The sequence below is a fragment of the Myxine glutinosa genome, chromosome 1 (genome assembly GCF_964187855.1).
Source record: "Myxine glutinosa chromosome 1, kmMyxGlut1.1, whole genome shotgun sequence".
Taxonomy (NCBI): domain Eukaryota; kingdom Metazoa; phylum Chordata; class Myxini; order Myxiniformes; family Myxinidae; genus Myxine; species Myxine glutinosa.
In genome coordinates, this window is record NC_136261.1 from 298,541,767 (window position 1) to 298,559,515 (window position 17,749).

The 17,749-nt window shown below is 48.9% G+C and overlaps 1 protein-coding gene across 2 annotated transcripts in view; it reads left to right on the forward strand.

The window, feature by feature from the left end:
- Window positions 1–9,688: 9,688 nt before the first annotated feature.
- LOC137439153 (sodium-coupled neutral amino acid symporter 2) overlaps window positions 9,689–17,749 on the forward strand; it is a 112,010-nt gene continuing 103,949 nt past the window's right edge. Inside the window, exons 1-2 of one of the 2 annotated variants that reach the window (XM_068134882.2) lie at window positions 9,689–9,973; window positions 10,856–11,082. In XM_068134882.2, coding sequence (XP_067990983.1) covers window positions 10,976–11,082 — 107 coding nt within the window. In that variant the 5' untranslated portion in view covers window positions 9,689–9,973; window positions 10,856–10,975. Of the gene's footprint in view, window positions 10,109–10,855; window positions 11,083–17,749 lie in introns of both variants that reach the window. The other variant, XM_068134892.2, reaches the window with a different exon arrangement.

Here is a 17,749-nt window from a genome sequence, read left to right on the forward strand (position 1 = left end):
ATGGCGGCTTCCCGTACGTGACGGCGATAGCCGGGCCCCCTGTGCAAGACTGGGTGAGCATTGAACTATTGCTAATCAAGATGAATGCAAAAATGGACGCCATGATAGACGAAACAAGATGTGATAGGGGAAAATTGGAGGGCATAAATGACCGAGCCCAATAAATTAATGAGGGGTTGGCGAGGGGGGCAAGCCGCATATGAGGTGGGGGAAGCCGAGAGGGACAGAGACCGCAGGTTGTGCGAGCAGGTCCACGGGTGCACGACGTGGTAAAGCGGGTCGAGAAGCGCTAGTTGAGCGAAGTGGAGAAAAGCACAGGTCACTGGACCGGGATAGAGATCGCGACCCGGGGTATGGAAAAGCCGGCGACCGCTGAGGTAGAAGAGGGAATTTTAATACAGCCAGCGGTCGTCGAGGTGAGTAAAGGAAAAGTAGTAGAAATTGAAAAGACGAGGGAGGTCGCCCAGGAATTGAAGGGAGAGATGGATTGTGCACAAAGTCTAAGCTCACATCATGATTGCTGTGCTTATTAACCAAAATGAAAATTTGCAGGTGTGCGTGGAGAAAGGGGATCCCCCAGGTGAGTCGTGCTGTATGTTGTGCGGGGACATTTTGCAGGAGGATGCTTGGCGCGAAGAGAATTGTCGCGCGATTGGGGTCAAAATGGCACCCGGGCATTGGTGAAGGGTCCCCTGTGAGTGAAAATGGCGCGCGTGTGAGGACAAAGTGTGCGTCAAAGAGTGAGCGTGTTATAAAGTGTGGGAGTGAAACCGAGTGCGAGCGGGAATGCACGACGGAGTGTACGTGCGAGGGTGAGAGTGACTCGGGGAGTGAGTTGGTGGTGGAGCGGGTGCGAGGATGCACGTATTGGATGAACGGCAAGAGTGTGCGAGAATGCACACCTGAAATGGTCGAACGTGTGCGAGGGAGCACACCTGAGTTGGTTGTGGCGCGTGTGCGGGAGGGCACATCAGAGCGCGTTAGTGGTTGGATGCAAGAGTGCACGCCCATGGTGAGTGTTACGGAGGACGTAACGGAGGAGAGGTGTGGACCGAAGTGTGCGACGGCGAGTGTGCGCAAGACGGTGCATGAGGTGTGTTAAGGAAGTGTGCGAACGGTGAGTGTGCGCGAGAGGTGTGGTGTGTAACTGGGTGTGCGGTGGTGGAATGGACGGAGTGTGTGGGATGCACTGGTGGCGCCGAGACGCTGGGTTTTGTGAGTGTCAAAAGGGTCGCGTGTGCGTGTGGGCATGCGAGTGAAGCATCGACGTTGACCGGGGCAGCGTTTAGGGCGACGGATAGCCGATGCGAGCACTCGGGGCGCGGTGCGCTTTGCTGGATGCGAGGCCCGGCGCGGATCGGTGCCGCGTCGCTTCTCTTCGAAGCGTCGTTGCCGATTCGGGCTTGGCCCCGCCCTGCACGGTCGAGTCCGGGCCTTGTCGGGCAAGGCGACCAGTCCCGGTTCAAGGGCAGGTAGGAGGAAGCGGACCGGTGTCCCCTGGCGGGGGCGGGGGTTCCGACCGCGCGAGAGTGAGCCATCGGGCCGGCGACCGCAAGGTGCCGCGCCGAGATGGTGCGTGGAATCTCGGCCTGACCAAACCGCCTCCCTTGAACCGAAGGCCGGACGGATTCAACCTGCAGGCGACCAAACCACCCGAATTCATTGCTCGGCTGTGCGAAGCCGAGTTTTAATGATGTCATGACGCACTGAGGCTCAGATATAGCGGACTGTAATGATGATAGTGTTTTGATCCGAAATTTAGAATAGTGAATAGGATTGGCAGAATTTGATGATTGGTAGAAGGATTGGTAGAAGGATTGGTAGAAGGATTGGCTGTAATTGGAAATTTTTGATTGGCTGCAATTGGATGGGCCAAATTGGTAGTGGAAGATGCCCGATGTGGTGGATGGCAAATCCACCCTCCTCACAACGGGGGCGTGGGATGGCAAATCCACCCTCCCTCACAACGGGGGCAAAGGAGCTGTAGTTTTATGCGGTTTGGCAGTGAAAAACTAGCCCGGGAGGGTTAGGATAAAATGATAGGGATCTAGAGAAGATGGACGATAGGTAACGGTAAGGTTAAGTAGCAACAGTGGACAGGTAGTGGGGGACATAGAGAGGGTAGTTGGATTATAATGACGAGGGAGGCGCAATAATGTAAGGGGCGACGGGGAAGCGCGGGGTTTTAGAGGGGAAACCAGGTAGATTTAGATGATGCCGTGTGTGTGAGAGTATTGATTATCGAGCAAATGAGGAATTGCGGGGCAATGCTCGGGAGAGATGTGTTTGTGGAGCGTGGAAAATCTGGGTGCCTGAGGCAATAATTGTGTTGAGAATTGAAAGTGTACTCAGAAGTGTATTGTGGAAAGTGTGAAGTGATTGTGGATTGTATTGAGCATGGAAGTGTATGGAGCAGTGCATGAGAAATAATTGTAGTGGTGCATTGTATGGAATGATTGAAGGAGCTTTGGAGGAAGGGAGGGTGCAGGTGGCACCAGGTGAGATTGCACAGGTGTGCAACTGGACAGGTATATGGAACAGGTGTATGAGTGAGTAATAGTGATTGGGTGTTGTGTCGAGCAAATGGCTTTGGAGGAAGGAGGGGTGCAGGAAGCACCAGGTGTAGGAGTGATTGCACAGGTGTGCCAATACAGGTGAGCATGGTTGTATGGAATACATGGAGTATGGAATATATGGAGTATGGAATGGATGGTGTGGTGTGAGTATGGTGGAAACTGTGGAGTGGAGTGGATGGTGCAAAGGTGTGGATGGGAAGATGGACCCCATCACGAATACCCGGGGAGGTAGTTTTAAGAGTTAGGTAGAGGGTACAGGTAAATTGTGGTTGGGATATTGGCATCTTGTGGTGCGTGGTGGAAGAATGGTGTTTGGATGGGTGCATTAGTGACGTGGAAATGGCTGGGGCATGTGGCCTGTTAGTGTGTGTAGTTGAATGGGACCACTCCGCCACTGTTTAGGGTATCGGCCAGGTGAGGGCCGCAGGTGGGCTCTGGGAGCCGTTAGAGTTGTGGGATGGGGGCCCGAGGATCCGGAGGACGGACCCCGGGTAGCCCAGTGCCAGAGGGCACCGAGTGGGGAGAGCCCCAGAGGGCCTTCCCAAGGTAGATAGGTTAGGGTCAGGAGCAGGTAAGCTCGGAGGCAACTACAGTGGTGGAGGTGTGCAGGTGGGTAGACCTGCTGGGAGAGCCACACGACCCAGTTCGGAAATTGTGCAAAGGCACAGGGAGTTGAATCGGGGGAGTGAGGACCCCAAATTGATGAAGCACCACAGTTTGGTCAATGGGAATTTGGTTCTTAAAACCGCATAGAGTAAGTTGGCCAATGGATTGGCAGGGAAACGACCCCGGGTAGTGTAAAGTGTATTAAAGTCATTTAGACGATAGTTAGGATTAAGAATCTCCTCGCACCATCTACATCCACTCACCTGAGGTAACAGGACTCCACACCATGCCATGTTGTTGTGATTTTTTCTGTGCAAACGTTTGGAATGTGGGACACATCATGACGTGGGTGTGACATTATGCTTTGTTGTTCCATCTCCTCCCTCCTTATGAGGATTGATGATGAATTGGGTGATGGCAAATTTGGTTAGAGGGATTTGTGGGTGACGAATTTGGTATCGGGGAGGTATGGGGAAGACGTGACGGTAGCGACGAAATTTGTAAATGGGTAGATTGGTTTTGTGTACATATGGGGTAAGGGCAAGGGTAGAGTAGGTAACGGGGGGGGGGGGGGGGCGGGGGGGGTGACGTACGGTATGGACGAGCTTTCTCACTTCGCTCTCCGTACGCACCTCGTCTTGCATTGCCTTGTTTTGATGTGTACCCTTGTGACCTTACCCCTCACTCACCTGTCTTCTGTCCCCCTGTCTCCCCACCCGAGGACTGTGCTCTCTGGGCACCGAGGGGGAGCGTGCGGGAGTCCGCCATTGTGTGCCCCGAACTCTTGCAACCACAGCTGCCTGCATCGATGCACCACTTATGGACCACATGTCTGTGGCTGAGCACCACTGATGGACCCCCACGGGTTGGGGCAATGGCCCCTCTGCTGGAACCGGCCATGATGGCTCGAGATCTTGCTGGCGAACCTCGGAAATGTGGCACCTATGCCATACAGGTGAAACCACCCCTAGTCGGCCCTGTGGGCCATAAATTAAAAATGGACACGGTTGTGCACTTTTATTAGTCCAAATAGGCCGCCAGTAAGAAGAGCAAGATGACAACATCAGGAAGAATAATGGCCAGCAGAGGGAGCTGAAGAGGAAGGACCAGCACCAGGGGTTTGGGTTTTTAAAAATTATTATTATGAACTGTGATGACTGTGCACTGGTTGGTGCTTTTGGTGCTTTATGTGTTTTCGGTGCGTTTTTGGTGCTTTATGGTGCATCGATGCAGCGCTGGCTGGCTCCCCCCCCCCCCCCCCAAAAAAAAACAATCGCAGGTCCTGGGTTGCGTTTTGTACATACAAGTAGCATCATTGTAAATACTAGGGCATGCCCGTACTATATATATATATCTAAAATTATATCCCCCCCCTCTATTTACATGAAATGGTTTGGTCCAAAAGCGAACGGCTTGCGAGTGGTGACAATCCCCCCCCTCTATTTACATGCAATGGTTTGGTCCAAAGCGAACGGCTTCCGGAGTTTGGTAAAGAAATCGCCATCGCGTACACAAACGCGCAGGAAAGCGAATGAATCGCAAATTCGTTTTTATTAGTTGTAAAACATAGTTTAACGCCAACATAGTTTGCAAACGTGAAATAAATGAATACGCTCTCAAATGTGCCATCCGAGGCAGAGTGTGTCCGCCACGTTCGGCACACGCGATCGTTCGCTGCTCTCTGATTGGTTGAATCGTTTTTTGGACATAGCTCGGTAAGTAATTGTCCGATTAATATGAAACCTTGAAAAGGCACATCATCGGGTCCCCAGCAATATACCTGGCAAGTTAAAAAGTATATCGGACCCGTGGTTGTCGAGAAACAGTGGTCACAGACAAACAAACAAACGTACAGACGTACAGACAGACAGACAGAGATTACTGGGAATTATAGATAGATTGCTCCCCACCGTTCATGTTTAGTTTTGAAAATAATTCCGCAATTCGGTTAGCTGTGGGCGTGAATCTGTTAGGCAGGGTGCAATGCAGCAGAGGGACATACTTATTTGTGTTTTAAAACTTTCACACTCAGGGTCAGGTTAAATGTAGAGGAAACTACACCTACGTGCCACACTAAAGGTAAAAGTTAAATAGGCCCGGGTCATGCCTAAGAGGAGGAGGGTGCAGTGTTGTGGATTTGAGAATTGTGTTGTGTTTTTTATTATCGTTGTAAGTGTAAATGAAGCTTGTTGTAAATATCACCCTCCGTGTTATGTGTAAAGGTCAAAGGTCGTCCCCTTAGTTATTCCATATACAATCACGTAGCAAATCATAGATTTCCTTTTTTAGTAGTTATCTCCTTATTATGTGTATTAGTTTAAGGCTTTGTCATCCATTAATTGACACTCCATTGCACCGAATTCAAATAAGGTAGATTCCCTTCCAATTCCCCTTTTGTTAGCCATTGCCAACTGCATTGGGCGGTTTTCTGCGTGCGGTTTTTCTGCATTCGCCGCTGCTGCTTTGGGGACCGTGTTTTTCGCCGCAAGACTCCATTGAGCACGAGGTCATCTCGGAGCAGAAGGTAGGAGGAGTCAGCCCAGTGCCAGGAACAAGGCGTGGCCTTGCCAACGCCTCCTCTAGAGGCGGGATCGGTGAGCCCTCGCGACCAATCAAGGCCGAGGCGAGCTCACCGATGGGCGTGTCGTGGAGGCCGGCGGCTTGATTGCCCCAGGCGCAATAAAAGCGCGCGCGCAAGCCTTTTGAGGAGAGTCGGCAGATGCGTGAGAGAGTCGGCAGATGTGTGAGAGAGTCGGCAGATGCGTGAGAGGGTCGGCAGATGCGTGAGAGGGTCGGCAGATGCGTGAGAGAAAACGGCAGATGCGTGAGAGAGTTGGCAGTGCACCGAAGCCCAGTCGAGTCCAGTCCAGTTGAGGAGGAGCGGAGAGTCCAGTGGAGCGGCTGACCAAGGAAGCCCCCACAGCAGATGAGTGAGGAGTCCACCACCGCTGAATCCACCGCAGCTGGGTGGGGTTGAGTTTCTAATGGCAGTTCGACCCGTGGCCGCGAAGCAACGCCGCCGGACGAATGAAAGTGTGGAGAGTCGGCGGCTGCTCCCTCCCGGCCCGATCGTCCTCTGGTCAGAGCTGAACCTTCCCCCCTTTCCAGCCATTCGTGCCTGCCTTCATTTCCCCATTCGTGTGAGTCTGTCTTTGTTTGTTCTGTCCTGGGTTTGTCAGTAAGACTGCCATAGATAAGCTAGCGTTGCACTGTGTCCTTCTGGTCCGTCCCTCTTTCTGTAATTATTTTCTTATTCTTCCTTCTTCCTTGGTTTCTTTGCTTGTGTAAATAGGAGTAATAAATTATATTTGTTCTTCCTATTTTTGCCTTCTTCTTCTTCACATCCGTTCGTCTTTGAGGCTTCCACATTGAACACCGGTGGCACGATTTGGCCAACGTTCAAGGATCGGTTAGTTCCTTGTTAATAGTTCGTGCCGCGGTTGCTAAAACCGCTCGGCAATTAACATCTGGCCGCGGTACGAACGGGGCTGCGCACCTGCCTTTCCGGAGGTAGCTGTGCAGCGTCAGGAGCGGAGACGGCCAGTGAAAATAGAAGGGGGGATTAACCCCCCCCCCCCTAAGGGGAGTGCCGTACTCCGGTTCTGTAACAATATATATATACACACACACAAGTATATACAGTGGAACCTTGACTTACGAGTTTAATTCGTTCTGTGACCGAGCTCGTAACTCAATTTGCTCGTTTCTCAAATTAAATTTCCCCATTAAAATGCATTGAAATGCTATTAATCCGTTCCAGCCCGCCAAAAACCACACCAATTTTTTTTTAAATATACAGTATATATAAAAATATCTCGCGCTTTATATTTCACCTGTATGCAGCATACAAGTTGGCAGGATGGCCTGGACTGGAGGTACGCACACTTGACTCTAAAGTCTAAACTGTCCAGCCTGGGTTTGAATCCCGACCCAGCTATAACCTGTCATGGGTGAATCACAGGCAGGGTGATTCATCAATGTGTGTACCGCTAACTGGGCGCCCGTTTGCGTCCCATTAGTTGTTGGATGTTAAGGATCTCACCGTGTTTTCACAAAGAGAAGGCGAGCTATCGCCGGCACTCTGAACAAGTTGTGGCCTGGCATGGCATGAACATGAAAACATGAACATGAACATGAAATGTTCGACATGAACATGAAATTTTTCCAAAATAACCAAAATGCGAAAACAAAAATGCAGCGCTATACGACAGAGATACTGTACGTGCACGGCAAGATAACCACGTGACCGGAACCCACCTGGCGGCGTAAACTCAAAATAACCAACATGCGAAAACAAAAATGCAGCGCTATTACGACAGAGATACTGTTACGTGCACGGCAAGATAACCACGTGACCGGAACCCACCTGGCGGCGTAAACTCAAAATAACCAACATGCGAAAACAAAAATGCAGCGCTATATGACAGAGATACTGTACGTGCACGGCAAGATAACCACGTGACCGGAACCCACCTGGCGGCGTAAAACTCCAAAATAACCAACATGCGAAAACAAAAATGCAGCGCTATACGACAGAGATACTGTACTGTGCACGGCAAGATAACCGCGTGACCGGAACCCACCTGGCGGCGTAAACTCAAAATAACCAACATGCGAAAACAAAAATGCAGCGCTATACGACAGAGATACTGTACGTGCACGGCAAGATAACCACGTGACCGGGTGGCGAAAGCTCGTAACTCAGATCTCGGCTCGCATCTCAAAGCAATAAACCGCCCGAGCGACGGCTCGTATCTCGAAAAACTCGTAAGTTGGGGCACTCGTAAGTCAAGGTTCCACTGTATATGTATATTTATGTATATTTATTTCATATATATTTATTTAGGCACATATGTATATTTTATATACAGGCTGATTGAAAAGTAACTCCCTATTCTAAAATATTTAGAAATTATTTATTTATTGTAATATGTTTCTCAGATTTTTATTGTTTGTTCCTTAATGTATGAGAATTTAATCTGTGTTGGTTTGTTTTCAGATTATTTTTTGTTTGAAATTCGGAAGCCCTTCGGAATTCGGAATTCGGAAGCTATCTAGGCATAAGGAAGAACGCTATTGAAAATTGGGTCGCCACGTCAAAATCCAAGATGGCCGCCTCCATGTATGTCTGAACCTTGTGAGCGAAATATCATATCATAGCATGGTTTTCTGCGTCTTCCACTTTGTCAACTCACATCACTTCCCCGACGGGGGACCTAGGCGTAACGCTTGTTATATATTTTTGTTTGTCTGATTGATTTGTTTGTGAATAAATGTTAGCTCTTTCACGAGCCTCGATTTCAGTATACAAAACAAAAAAAAAAAAAAAAATTATTTGTATACATTTATATATTTGTATATATTTGTATATTTTGTATACATTTATATATTTGTATATATTTGTATACATTTATATATTTGTATATATTTGTATATATTTATATATTTGCATACATTTATATATTTTTTATATAATTGTATATATTTAGATGTTTGCATATATTTATATATTGGAATGTATTTATATATCTATATATTTGCATATATTTATATATTTATATATTTGTATATATTTATATATTTGCTAATATTTATTTATTTATATATTTGCATACATTTATATATTTGTATATAATTATATATTTATATATATATATATATATTTATTTGTATATATTTATATTTGATATATTTGCATATATTTATATATATATATATAATATATATATATATATGAATATATATATATGAATATATATATATATATTATATATATATGAATATATATATATATATATATATATATATGAATATATATTTATATATATATATATATATATATATATATATATATATATATATATATATATATATTCCATATATATATATTCATATATATATATATATTCATATATATATATATATTCATATATATATATATTCATATATATATATATTCATATATATATATATATATATATATATATATATATATATATATATATATATATATATATATATATATCAGAGGCTCGTATTTATAAATTGGAAAGGATCAATTTTACGTGCCAATTAACAACAAAAGCTAAACATTCCTGCAGATGGCAGTTGCATCCACGATGCATTGCATCATGTACGGATTAGGCGCACACGTCAAGCGGTGGACATCACACAATGACAATGGAATAACGGAATAGTCCGGAATAACACTCGGCTAAGAATCTGGAAATCAGACACCATCACTCCACATGAAAAAGCCCTGATAGTGATGGAGCAAGGCGCATGATATGGACACGATGGAGGCGTATTTTGAATTCGGACATTAAACAGGTCTCATGGACATCTTGTATATTTCCACGGACACACCCCCAGGAATTTGTTCCAATGGAAACAAGAGTGGGTGGGAGCGAAGGGACGCAGCAGACTCGTGAGCCAATCGCTGATGGAGGAGGGTTGGGGGGCGGAGCCATTGCATTGAATTATAGTCATCTTTGTCAACTCGAGTCGAGCTTTGCAGGAGTGTGCTGTCTTTATCGCACAAGGTTTTGCTCTACGACGTGTGGCAGTGATACTTCTATATACATATCTATATATCTATCTATATATATATAAATATAAATTAAAAGAAAACGATTAATTCTTTTATTAATTGAAGGTCAGTGGATTAGGACCAGTGGTGGATCCTCGTGAATCATTTTATCATCTTGTTCCGGAGCCGATATCCAGGCTGGGTGGAGGGAGAATTGAAAGGCGCCACATCCGCCGGGAGATCTGCAAATTGGGACATCAAGGTAACGATACACATTATCCGCTGCTGCTTCTGCGGGTTCTTGTGGATCAAGCTCTCTAGCTAGACCCTCCCACTCTTTGGAGTCTCCCAGGCTAAGCAAGAGAGACCCTCCTACCCCGTTATCCTACACTACAAGGTAATGTTTCATGGATTGTATACATGACCGGGAACCTTCACGGAGATGTTGTAGACTTGATCTGATAGATTTGGTATATACTTTTGATGGTAATCTTCTGTGTAGGCAGATATATTTGGGATTAGGGTAGAAAATAACGCACTCAGACATTGTATGCACATGTATATCAACACCTAACGATGACGTAAACATCATTAATATGAATGATCCTCGATTTTTGATGATGGATGTTTCGTGTGATATTTCGTGGACCATCTCGTGCGCGATTATTGAGTGACCCCGTTGGAATGTAAATATTGAGGTGTGGTCCATCCAACTGCTGACGTTTCTCCAACTCTTGGCTCCGGTTCCAAATCGCATTGCGATATGTTAACATGTATTTCGCTTCAAAAGGATGCAGTCCAATGTTTGCCATTTTTGTGTAATCTTAATTTTGTTATTTTGCTTGGTGGGGCAATATGGACCACGTAATTGCCATAGTTCCACCCAGGACCTTGAGCTGGTCGTGTTGCGAGTGTCGTGGTATTATTGCTATACGTGGTCGATCCTACTCCTAATTCGCCAAACCCAAAACGAAATGTTATGAAAATGCCCCGAATTGTTGCAAGAAAGTTCCTTTGTTTATTGTATTTGTTTCCCTTATGGATGCAAATGTATCATAGGAAATATTCCAAACAAATTCTGTTCTCCATTATTCAAGGGTGAATTGGTCTCCGTGCTGACTGTTTTTGCCCTTTCCTGCACCAGGACATTCTCACCTCTGGCTGACTGACCGCACGTAAAGGCTGCTTGGACAGGACAGAGGATTTTGATTTCCTTCATCAGGCACACAACCGCGACGTCAAGCTGGCAAAGTTTGAGTACACCATGGCGAGGGATGAGCTTGAGCTCAAGCCCGGACTTTTCGTCAACGATGACGACAGTCGAGATGGAGATACAGAAACCTTGGACACCGAGAAAGGAACTATCAACAGGTGAAAAGGATGTGCTCATAATGTGACCTGTATGGGTCTTGCCTTCCAAGGAAGTTCCATGCGTTGTTTCTCTTTTATATTCACTCAGCAATTGTGGCATTGAATGCCAGGTTATATATTTTGCCTCGAGCACAGGTGTGTAAAATCCCAAATCTCCGGCACTTGTCTATGTGCCAATCGAGAGCTATATCTAGCCTCCGCACGTACAGCTGGCCTTCAGTGACTGGATCTACCACTGCACCCTCCCCGTTCCCCTTGTTCTTTTCTCCACTACATCCACCAAAGCCTGCGCTTTGGGTGTGTTTGTTTGGAATTCCTTTAACTGTTAAACGCATTTTTGTGGTCTGACAACTTCCCTTGGGCACAGGTCATATCCTGCCTTGTGAATGAACCTTTGAGAGTCTCAGAGTTCTGATAATGAGTGATCTCGTAGGCTCACCTGTGCTACATACTTTATCGGCAGTTTCCTTTTGCCATTCATTTCTCCTGGGGGATTTGCCAGAATGCTCCACCTCCCTGAGTGCAAGCTTGTCCGCCATAATTGTCAGATGTTTGTTTTGTAAGGTCATCAGAACTTTACACTCATTTTCATGAGTGCATGAGTGCATGCTATTCTGCTGGAACCATATTTATTGGTGTATTGTTAGCTTTAGTTTTTGTTTTCCTTCGATTTGCAAAACTACAACTACAACAGCAATTGCAATTGAAACTAGAAAATATAATTTGACACGATTGCGTTTAAATAGATATGCCTCCACCCACATTGGATGTCAACCCGCCGTTAGGTTTGATCTCAATTAATGGTCACATTATAAACTAGAACGCCACTCAGTAGAGCGCATACTCCCGCCGTGGGTCAAGTTGGAATAGTACGATTTCACAAAAGTTTGAGGGAGTAGTTCAGTGACAACACAAGACAACACAACACAAGACAGACACTGCACAGATATATATTTAGAATATATAGAAGATAATGTTTAAAAATAACAAGGCAATTTCACTTACATTTTCGGATTCAGCGTTCAATTCTATATAAGTGAGTGTATTTTGAGGCATGTGTGACTTCAAATAAAATTGTAAGCCAGGAAAACGTTCAAACGTTCGTTTCATTCCTTAGGGATACAACATGTAAAAGTGGCCCGAACGTCAAAACAAAACCCGCTCATTTTAAGTCGTACAAGCTAATGCGACCACTCATTCTTCTGGGAAGAATCCCGTGCACATGCTTGTCACACTTATAAGTCACCTGTCTTTATAAGTTCATCAAATACTGACACTGCGATTGACATTCGCTGAGGTAAATGTTGATATCTCTTCTGAGGTTAAACCCCCCCCCCTCCACCCCCCCAAAAAACAGTTTTAAAGCATTATACGTATCAAACGATACATTTTATGAAACGGGAAAACCTAATACACACTTTGGTGGTTTTAAAATGACAGAATATATCTTTATTAGAAAAAAAAAAAGAACCTTGAAGACGACGCTGCTAACAAAATACACCGCTCTAACGCATAACCACGAGTTTAAACTACATTCACAACAAATATGAGAACCATTTTCATATCACAATGTTAAATATAGAATATATAGAAGATAATGTAAAAAAAAAAAAATGAGCCCTGTCTTGCAATGGTAAACAATCCTTCAAAAAATTCCTGGATCCGAAATAATATCCTGAGCTTCACCAAAAACTAATCAATTCTTCCTTATCCCAAGGGCAATCATCCCACCAACTTCCATCCAAATTCGTTCACAACTTTTCCAGATATCTTGTTCACAAACACACGACACACACACGCACATGGACACGGATACGATCGAATGCGTTACTCCCCAGCGGGAGTAATTAAATGTCATGAGAGAGAGAGAAGAGAAGAGACAACATCAGTTGGTCTCTAACTCGAGTTGTGGTCTTCGAAATGATTAACAAAGGGCACATGACCTTGAACCTGTTGAACCACAAATTGAATTTGTTCATCATTGTATTACAGTCCATACTTCAGAGGCACAGCCGCGTCCTCAGCCAATTATGCAACTGCATGCAAACGACGAAGAAGAAGTCCATACTTTTGCCAAGTTTGGTTGAAATCCCTTGAACAGTGGTTCACAAGTTATTACTGTAACAAGCCGATTTTCCATTGAAGGGCACGTACCCTTTGACATTTAATCTTTTGAACCCAAAATGTAATCAGTATATCTTTGTATTACAGCCCATACTTGTTCCAAGCTTGTTTGAAATCCACTTCGTGGTTCACAAGTTATCATGGTAACAAAAAACCGGTGACGAATTGACAGCCAGGCAAACAACCCAAAAACGTAATGCTTCTGATTGCAGAGGCATACATTTTTTTTAGAATTGTCATTCTATCAAAAGAAATTATAACTAGAACGTCACTCAGTAGAGCGCATACCTCCACCAGGCTGAACACTTTACGCTTTGTATCCCACTGATAGGCCGGATCGGGATCCGGACTTTAACCAAAATCGAATCGGCTTGTCCTTGTTACTTACCCAACTCATCCAAGTTTTGTCACATGTTGTCCACAACTTTTTGAAATATCATGCTCTATATCGTTTTTGGCAGTATCACTCAATGGTGAAAAATCACTTGGCATAGTAAAAACGGATCCGGATATGGATCTTCACTAAAATCAAATTGTTTTGCCCTTGTTATACCCGCAACATGTACAACAAGTTTTGTCCAAATCCGTTCATAACTTTTTGAGATATTGTGCTATGTCATTTTAGCCCTATTGCTCTGGTGAAGAATCACTTAAAATTTTCTCGGATCCGGATTCGAATCTTCACCAAAATGTAATAACCTCCTCCTTGTTGAGGAAGGATGAAAGTGACTGGTTGAGAAGAGTGATGGAAATGAATGTAGAAGGAAGTAGAGGACGGGGAAGACCGAGAAAGACTTGGCTAAAGGTGGTGGAAGAAGAAATGCGGACAAGGAGAGATGCAGAAAATAGGGCAAAATGGAGAAGATTGTCATGGGGACCGCAAGGCTAACCCCCGCTCTAGCAGGGAAAATGGCCTTAAAATGCATGTTGTTGTTGTTGTTGTTGTTGTTGTCACACCCCAAACCAGTCCACCAAGTTTTGTCCGAATCCATCCACAACTTTTTTAGATATCGTGCACAGGCGTGGAGGTTATGTTTAGGATGTATCAAAAGCAGTAGCAAATAAGCGGTATCGAAAGCGGCGAAGGAGCTGGGGCTCCCACGTCGATCGGAAGAATGGACGCGACAAAAAGCTGGAATTCATCCGAGTTGCTTTAATCAAACCAAACACTCAGGCACTCTGAAAAGCCCGTTTATTGGGCAGTAATATATATACATATTATCCCGGAGCGTTTGCCCAGGAAAGGCGAGAGGGGGCGTGGCCCAGCGTCCTGGCTGCGGCCTGGCAAGTTGAGCGCGGGCCTGCCCGGGCGTCCTGGACGAGCCCGGCATGGTGATCGCTCCGCGTCCTTGATAGGTGCAAGGCGATTGTGAAAACCCAGCGGTAGCCGCTACACATGTCCCCCCAGAATCGACTTGCACCGGCAGGGTCAATTTGAGGGGGGTCCTGATGACCCGGCCGAAGCGACCCCTGGCGGGTCGTGGGAGGGGGTCCGGTGTGGTGGTGGGCGGTCGAGTGGGGGGCACCGTGGACGGGGGGGGGGGGGCGGCCTCGCCGCGGCGGAAGGGCCACCCGTGGTGGGTGGTCGACGTCCACGTGCGCCGGCTTGAGGCGGTCCACCGCAATCCGGTCCGACCTGCCGCCGATGTCGATGACGAACGACTTGTCGTCCCGTCGCAGCACCCGGAAGGGCCCGTCGTATGGCGGCCGGAGTGGCCCCCGATGTGCGTCGTGACGCACAAAAACATACTCCGCTGTGCGAAGTGCTGGGGGGACGTAGGACTGGGGGTCACCGTGGTGGGATGTTGGCACGGGGGCAAACCGTTGGGCGGCCTCCTGGAGGTCCGAGCGCTGGTGAGCTGCGGACCAGGGACTGGTAGCATCGGGCACGAATTCGCCCGGGACGCGTAGCGCCTGGCCATAGACAAGCTCGGCGGTGGATGCCTGGAGGTCCTCCTTGGGGGCCGTGCGGAGGCCCAAAAGGACCCACGGCAGCCGGTCGGCCCAACCGCCGTCTTGAAGGCCGGCCATGAGCGCGGCCTTCATGGAGCGGTGGAATCGCTCGCACAACCCGTTTGCTTGGGGGTGGTAGGCCGTAGTACGGTGGAGCTTGACCCCCAGGTTGCGGGCGACCGCGCCCCACAGCTCGGAGGTGAACTGTGGTCCGCGGTCTGACGAGATGTCCGCCGGTGCGCCGAAGCGGGCGACCCAGGTGGCGATGAAAGCCTGCGCCACGTCGGCGGTGGTGGTGGAGACGAGGGGAACAGCCTCCGGCCACCTGGTGGTCCTGTCCACCATGGTGAGCAGGTGTGTGAACCCCCGTGACGGGGGGAGGGGGCCCACCAGATCCACGTTGACGTGGTCGAAACGTCGTTCGGGCACGGTGAAAGGCGCCAGCGGGGCCTGGGTGTGTCGGTGGACCTTGGCCCGTTGGCAGGCCGTGCAGGTGCTGGTCCAATCGCGGACGTCCCGACGAAGGCCGTGCCAGACGAATCGCGCCGACACCAGCTTCTGGGAAGGTTTCCGGCCCGGGTGGGAAAGGCCGTGGAGGGAGGCGAAGATGCGGCGTTGCCAGGTGACCGGCACGATGGGGCGAGGCTGGCCTTGGGAACCGTCGCAGAGCAGGACAGTGTCCGTGAAGGGGATGTCGGCCAGGCGGAGGCCCGTGTCCGCCGCCCGGAGGGCTTGCACCATGGTGTCGGTGGTTTGGTCCGCCGCCATAAGCGCAAAGTCCACGCCCAGGTGGACCGCGTTCGCGCTGGCCCGGGAAAGACAGTCGGCCACGGCGTTGTTTTTGCCGGCGACGTGCCGGATGTCCGTGGTAAACTCCGACACGGCGGAGAGGTGGCGCTGTTGGCGGGCCGACCACGGCTCCGTGACCTTGGCCATGGTGTAAACCAACGGCTTGTGGTCGACGAACGCCGTGAAAGGTCGGCCCTCCAGGAGGTGGCGGAAATGGCGGACGGCCAGGTGTAGACCGAGGAGCTCCCGGTCAAACGTGCTGTATTTGAGCTCGTTCGACCGGAGCTGCCGGCTGAAAAAAGCGAGTGGCTGCCAAACCCCGTTCACCCATTGCTCATGTACGGCGCCCACCGCGTAGTCGGAGGCATCCGTGGTGAGGGCGATGGGAGCGTTGAGCACCGGGTGAGCGAGCAGTGTTGCGTCGGCGAGGGCCCGCTTTGAGCTTTGGAAGGCCGCATCCATTGCTGCGGACCAGGCGATGTCGTGCTTGGCCGGCTTGCTCCGGAGGGTTTCGTAGAGGGGCCGCATGAGTTGAGCAGCGCGGGGCACGAAGCGGTGATAAAAATTCACCATTCCCAGGAATTCCTGCAGGGCCTTTATGGTGCGGGGACGCGGGAACGTGGTGATGGCCTCGACCTTGGTTGGCAGAGGCACGGCCCCGTTCTTGGTGATGTGGTGGCCCAAAAAATCAACGGCCGTCGTGCCGAAGTGGCATTTGGCCGGGTTGGCGATGAGGCCGTGCTCGCTGAGGCGCCCGAACAGTGTTCGGAGGTGGAGGAGGTGCTCGGCCCGGGACGTGCTGGCGACGAGGATGTCGTCCAGGTAAACGAAAAGGAACGGCAGGTCACGCAGCACGCCGTCCATCAAGCGCTGGAACGCCTGAGCCGCGTTCTTGAGACCAAACAGCATCCGCAAGAATTCGAATAAGCCGAACGGCGTGATGACTGCCGTTTTAGGGATGTCGGCCGCCCTGACAGGTACCTGGTGATATCCCCGTATGAGATCAATTTTCGAAAAAAATGACCCGTCCCGCCAGACGGGCGGAGAAGTCTTGGATATGCGGGATCGGGTACCTGTCGGGGGTGGTAGCATCATTGAGACGGCAGTAGTCGCCACACGGGCACCATCCACCCCCCGGCTTTGGCACGATGTGCAGTGGCGAGGCCCACGCGCTATCGGAGCGCCGCACGATGCCGAGGTGCTCCAACGCGTCGAATTCGGCCTTCGCCACGGCGAGCTTGGCTGGGTCGAGGCGGCGGGCCCTGGTGTAGACCGGCGGGCCCGTGGTTGGTATGTGGTGCTCGATCCCATGCCGTACTGCGACGGCCGAAAACGTCCGCCGCGTGAGGGCCGGGAACTCCGTGAGCAGGCGAGCAAACTCGTTCGCCGCCGGGACGGCGCATGCCAGCTCGGTCGGCGCGGAGCTGCTCAATGTGCATACCAGGGAGCTGAAGGTTTCGGCGTTGATTAAACGACGCCGTTGGACGTCCACCAGCAGTCCGTGTGCGCAGAGGAGGTCGGCGCCTAGCAGAGCCATGGGCACGTTTGCGGTTACAAACGTCCAAGCAAAGCGTTGGCCGCTGAAGCAGAGGGTGACGTTGCGGGGGCCGAAGGTGCGGATGGTCGATGCGTTGGCCGCAACCAAGGAGGGGCCGCAAACCGCGGATTGCCTGTCCTGGTCAGAGGCGGGTATGACGCTCAGTTGGGCGCCGGTGTCGCACGGGAAGCGCCATCCAGACGCTTTATCCGTGATGAACAGTAAGTTGCCCGTGTGGCCGGCGCTCATGGCTGGTAATGAACG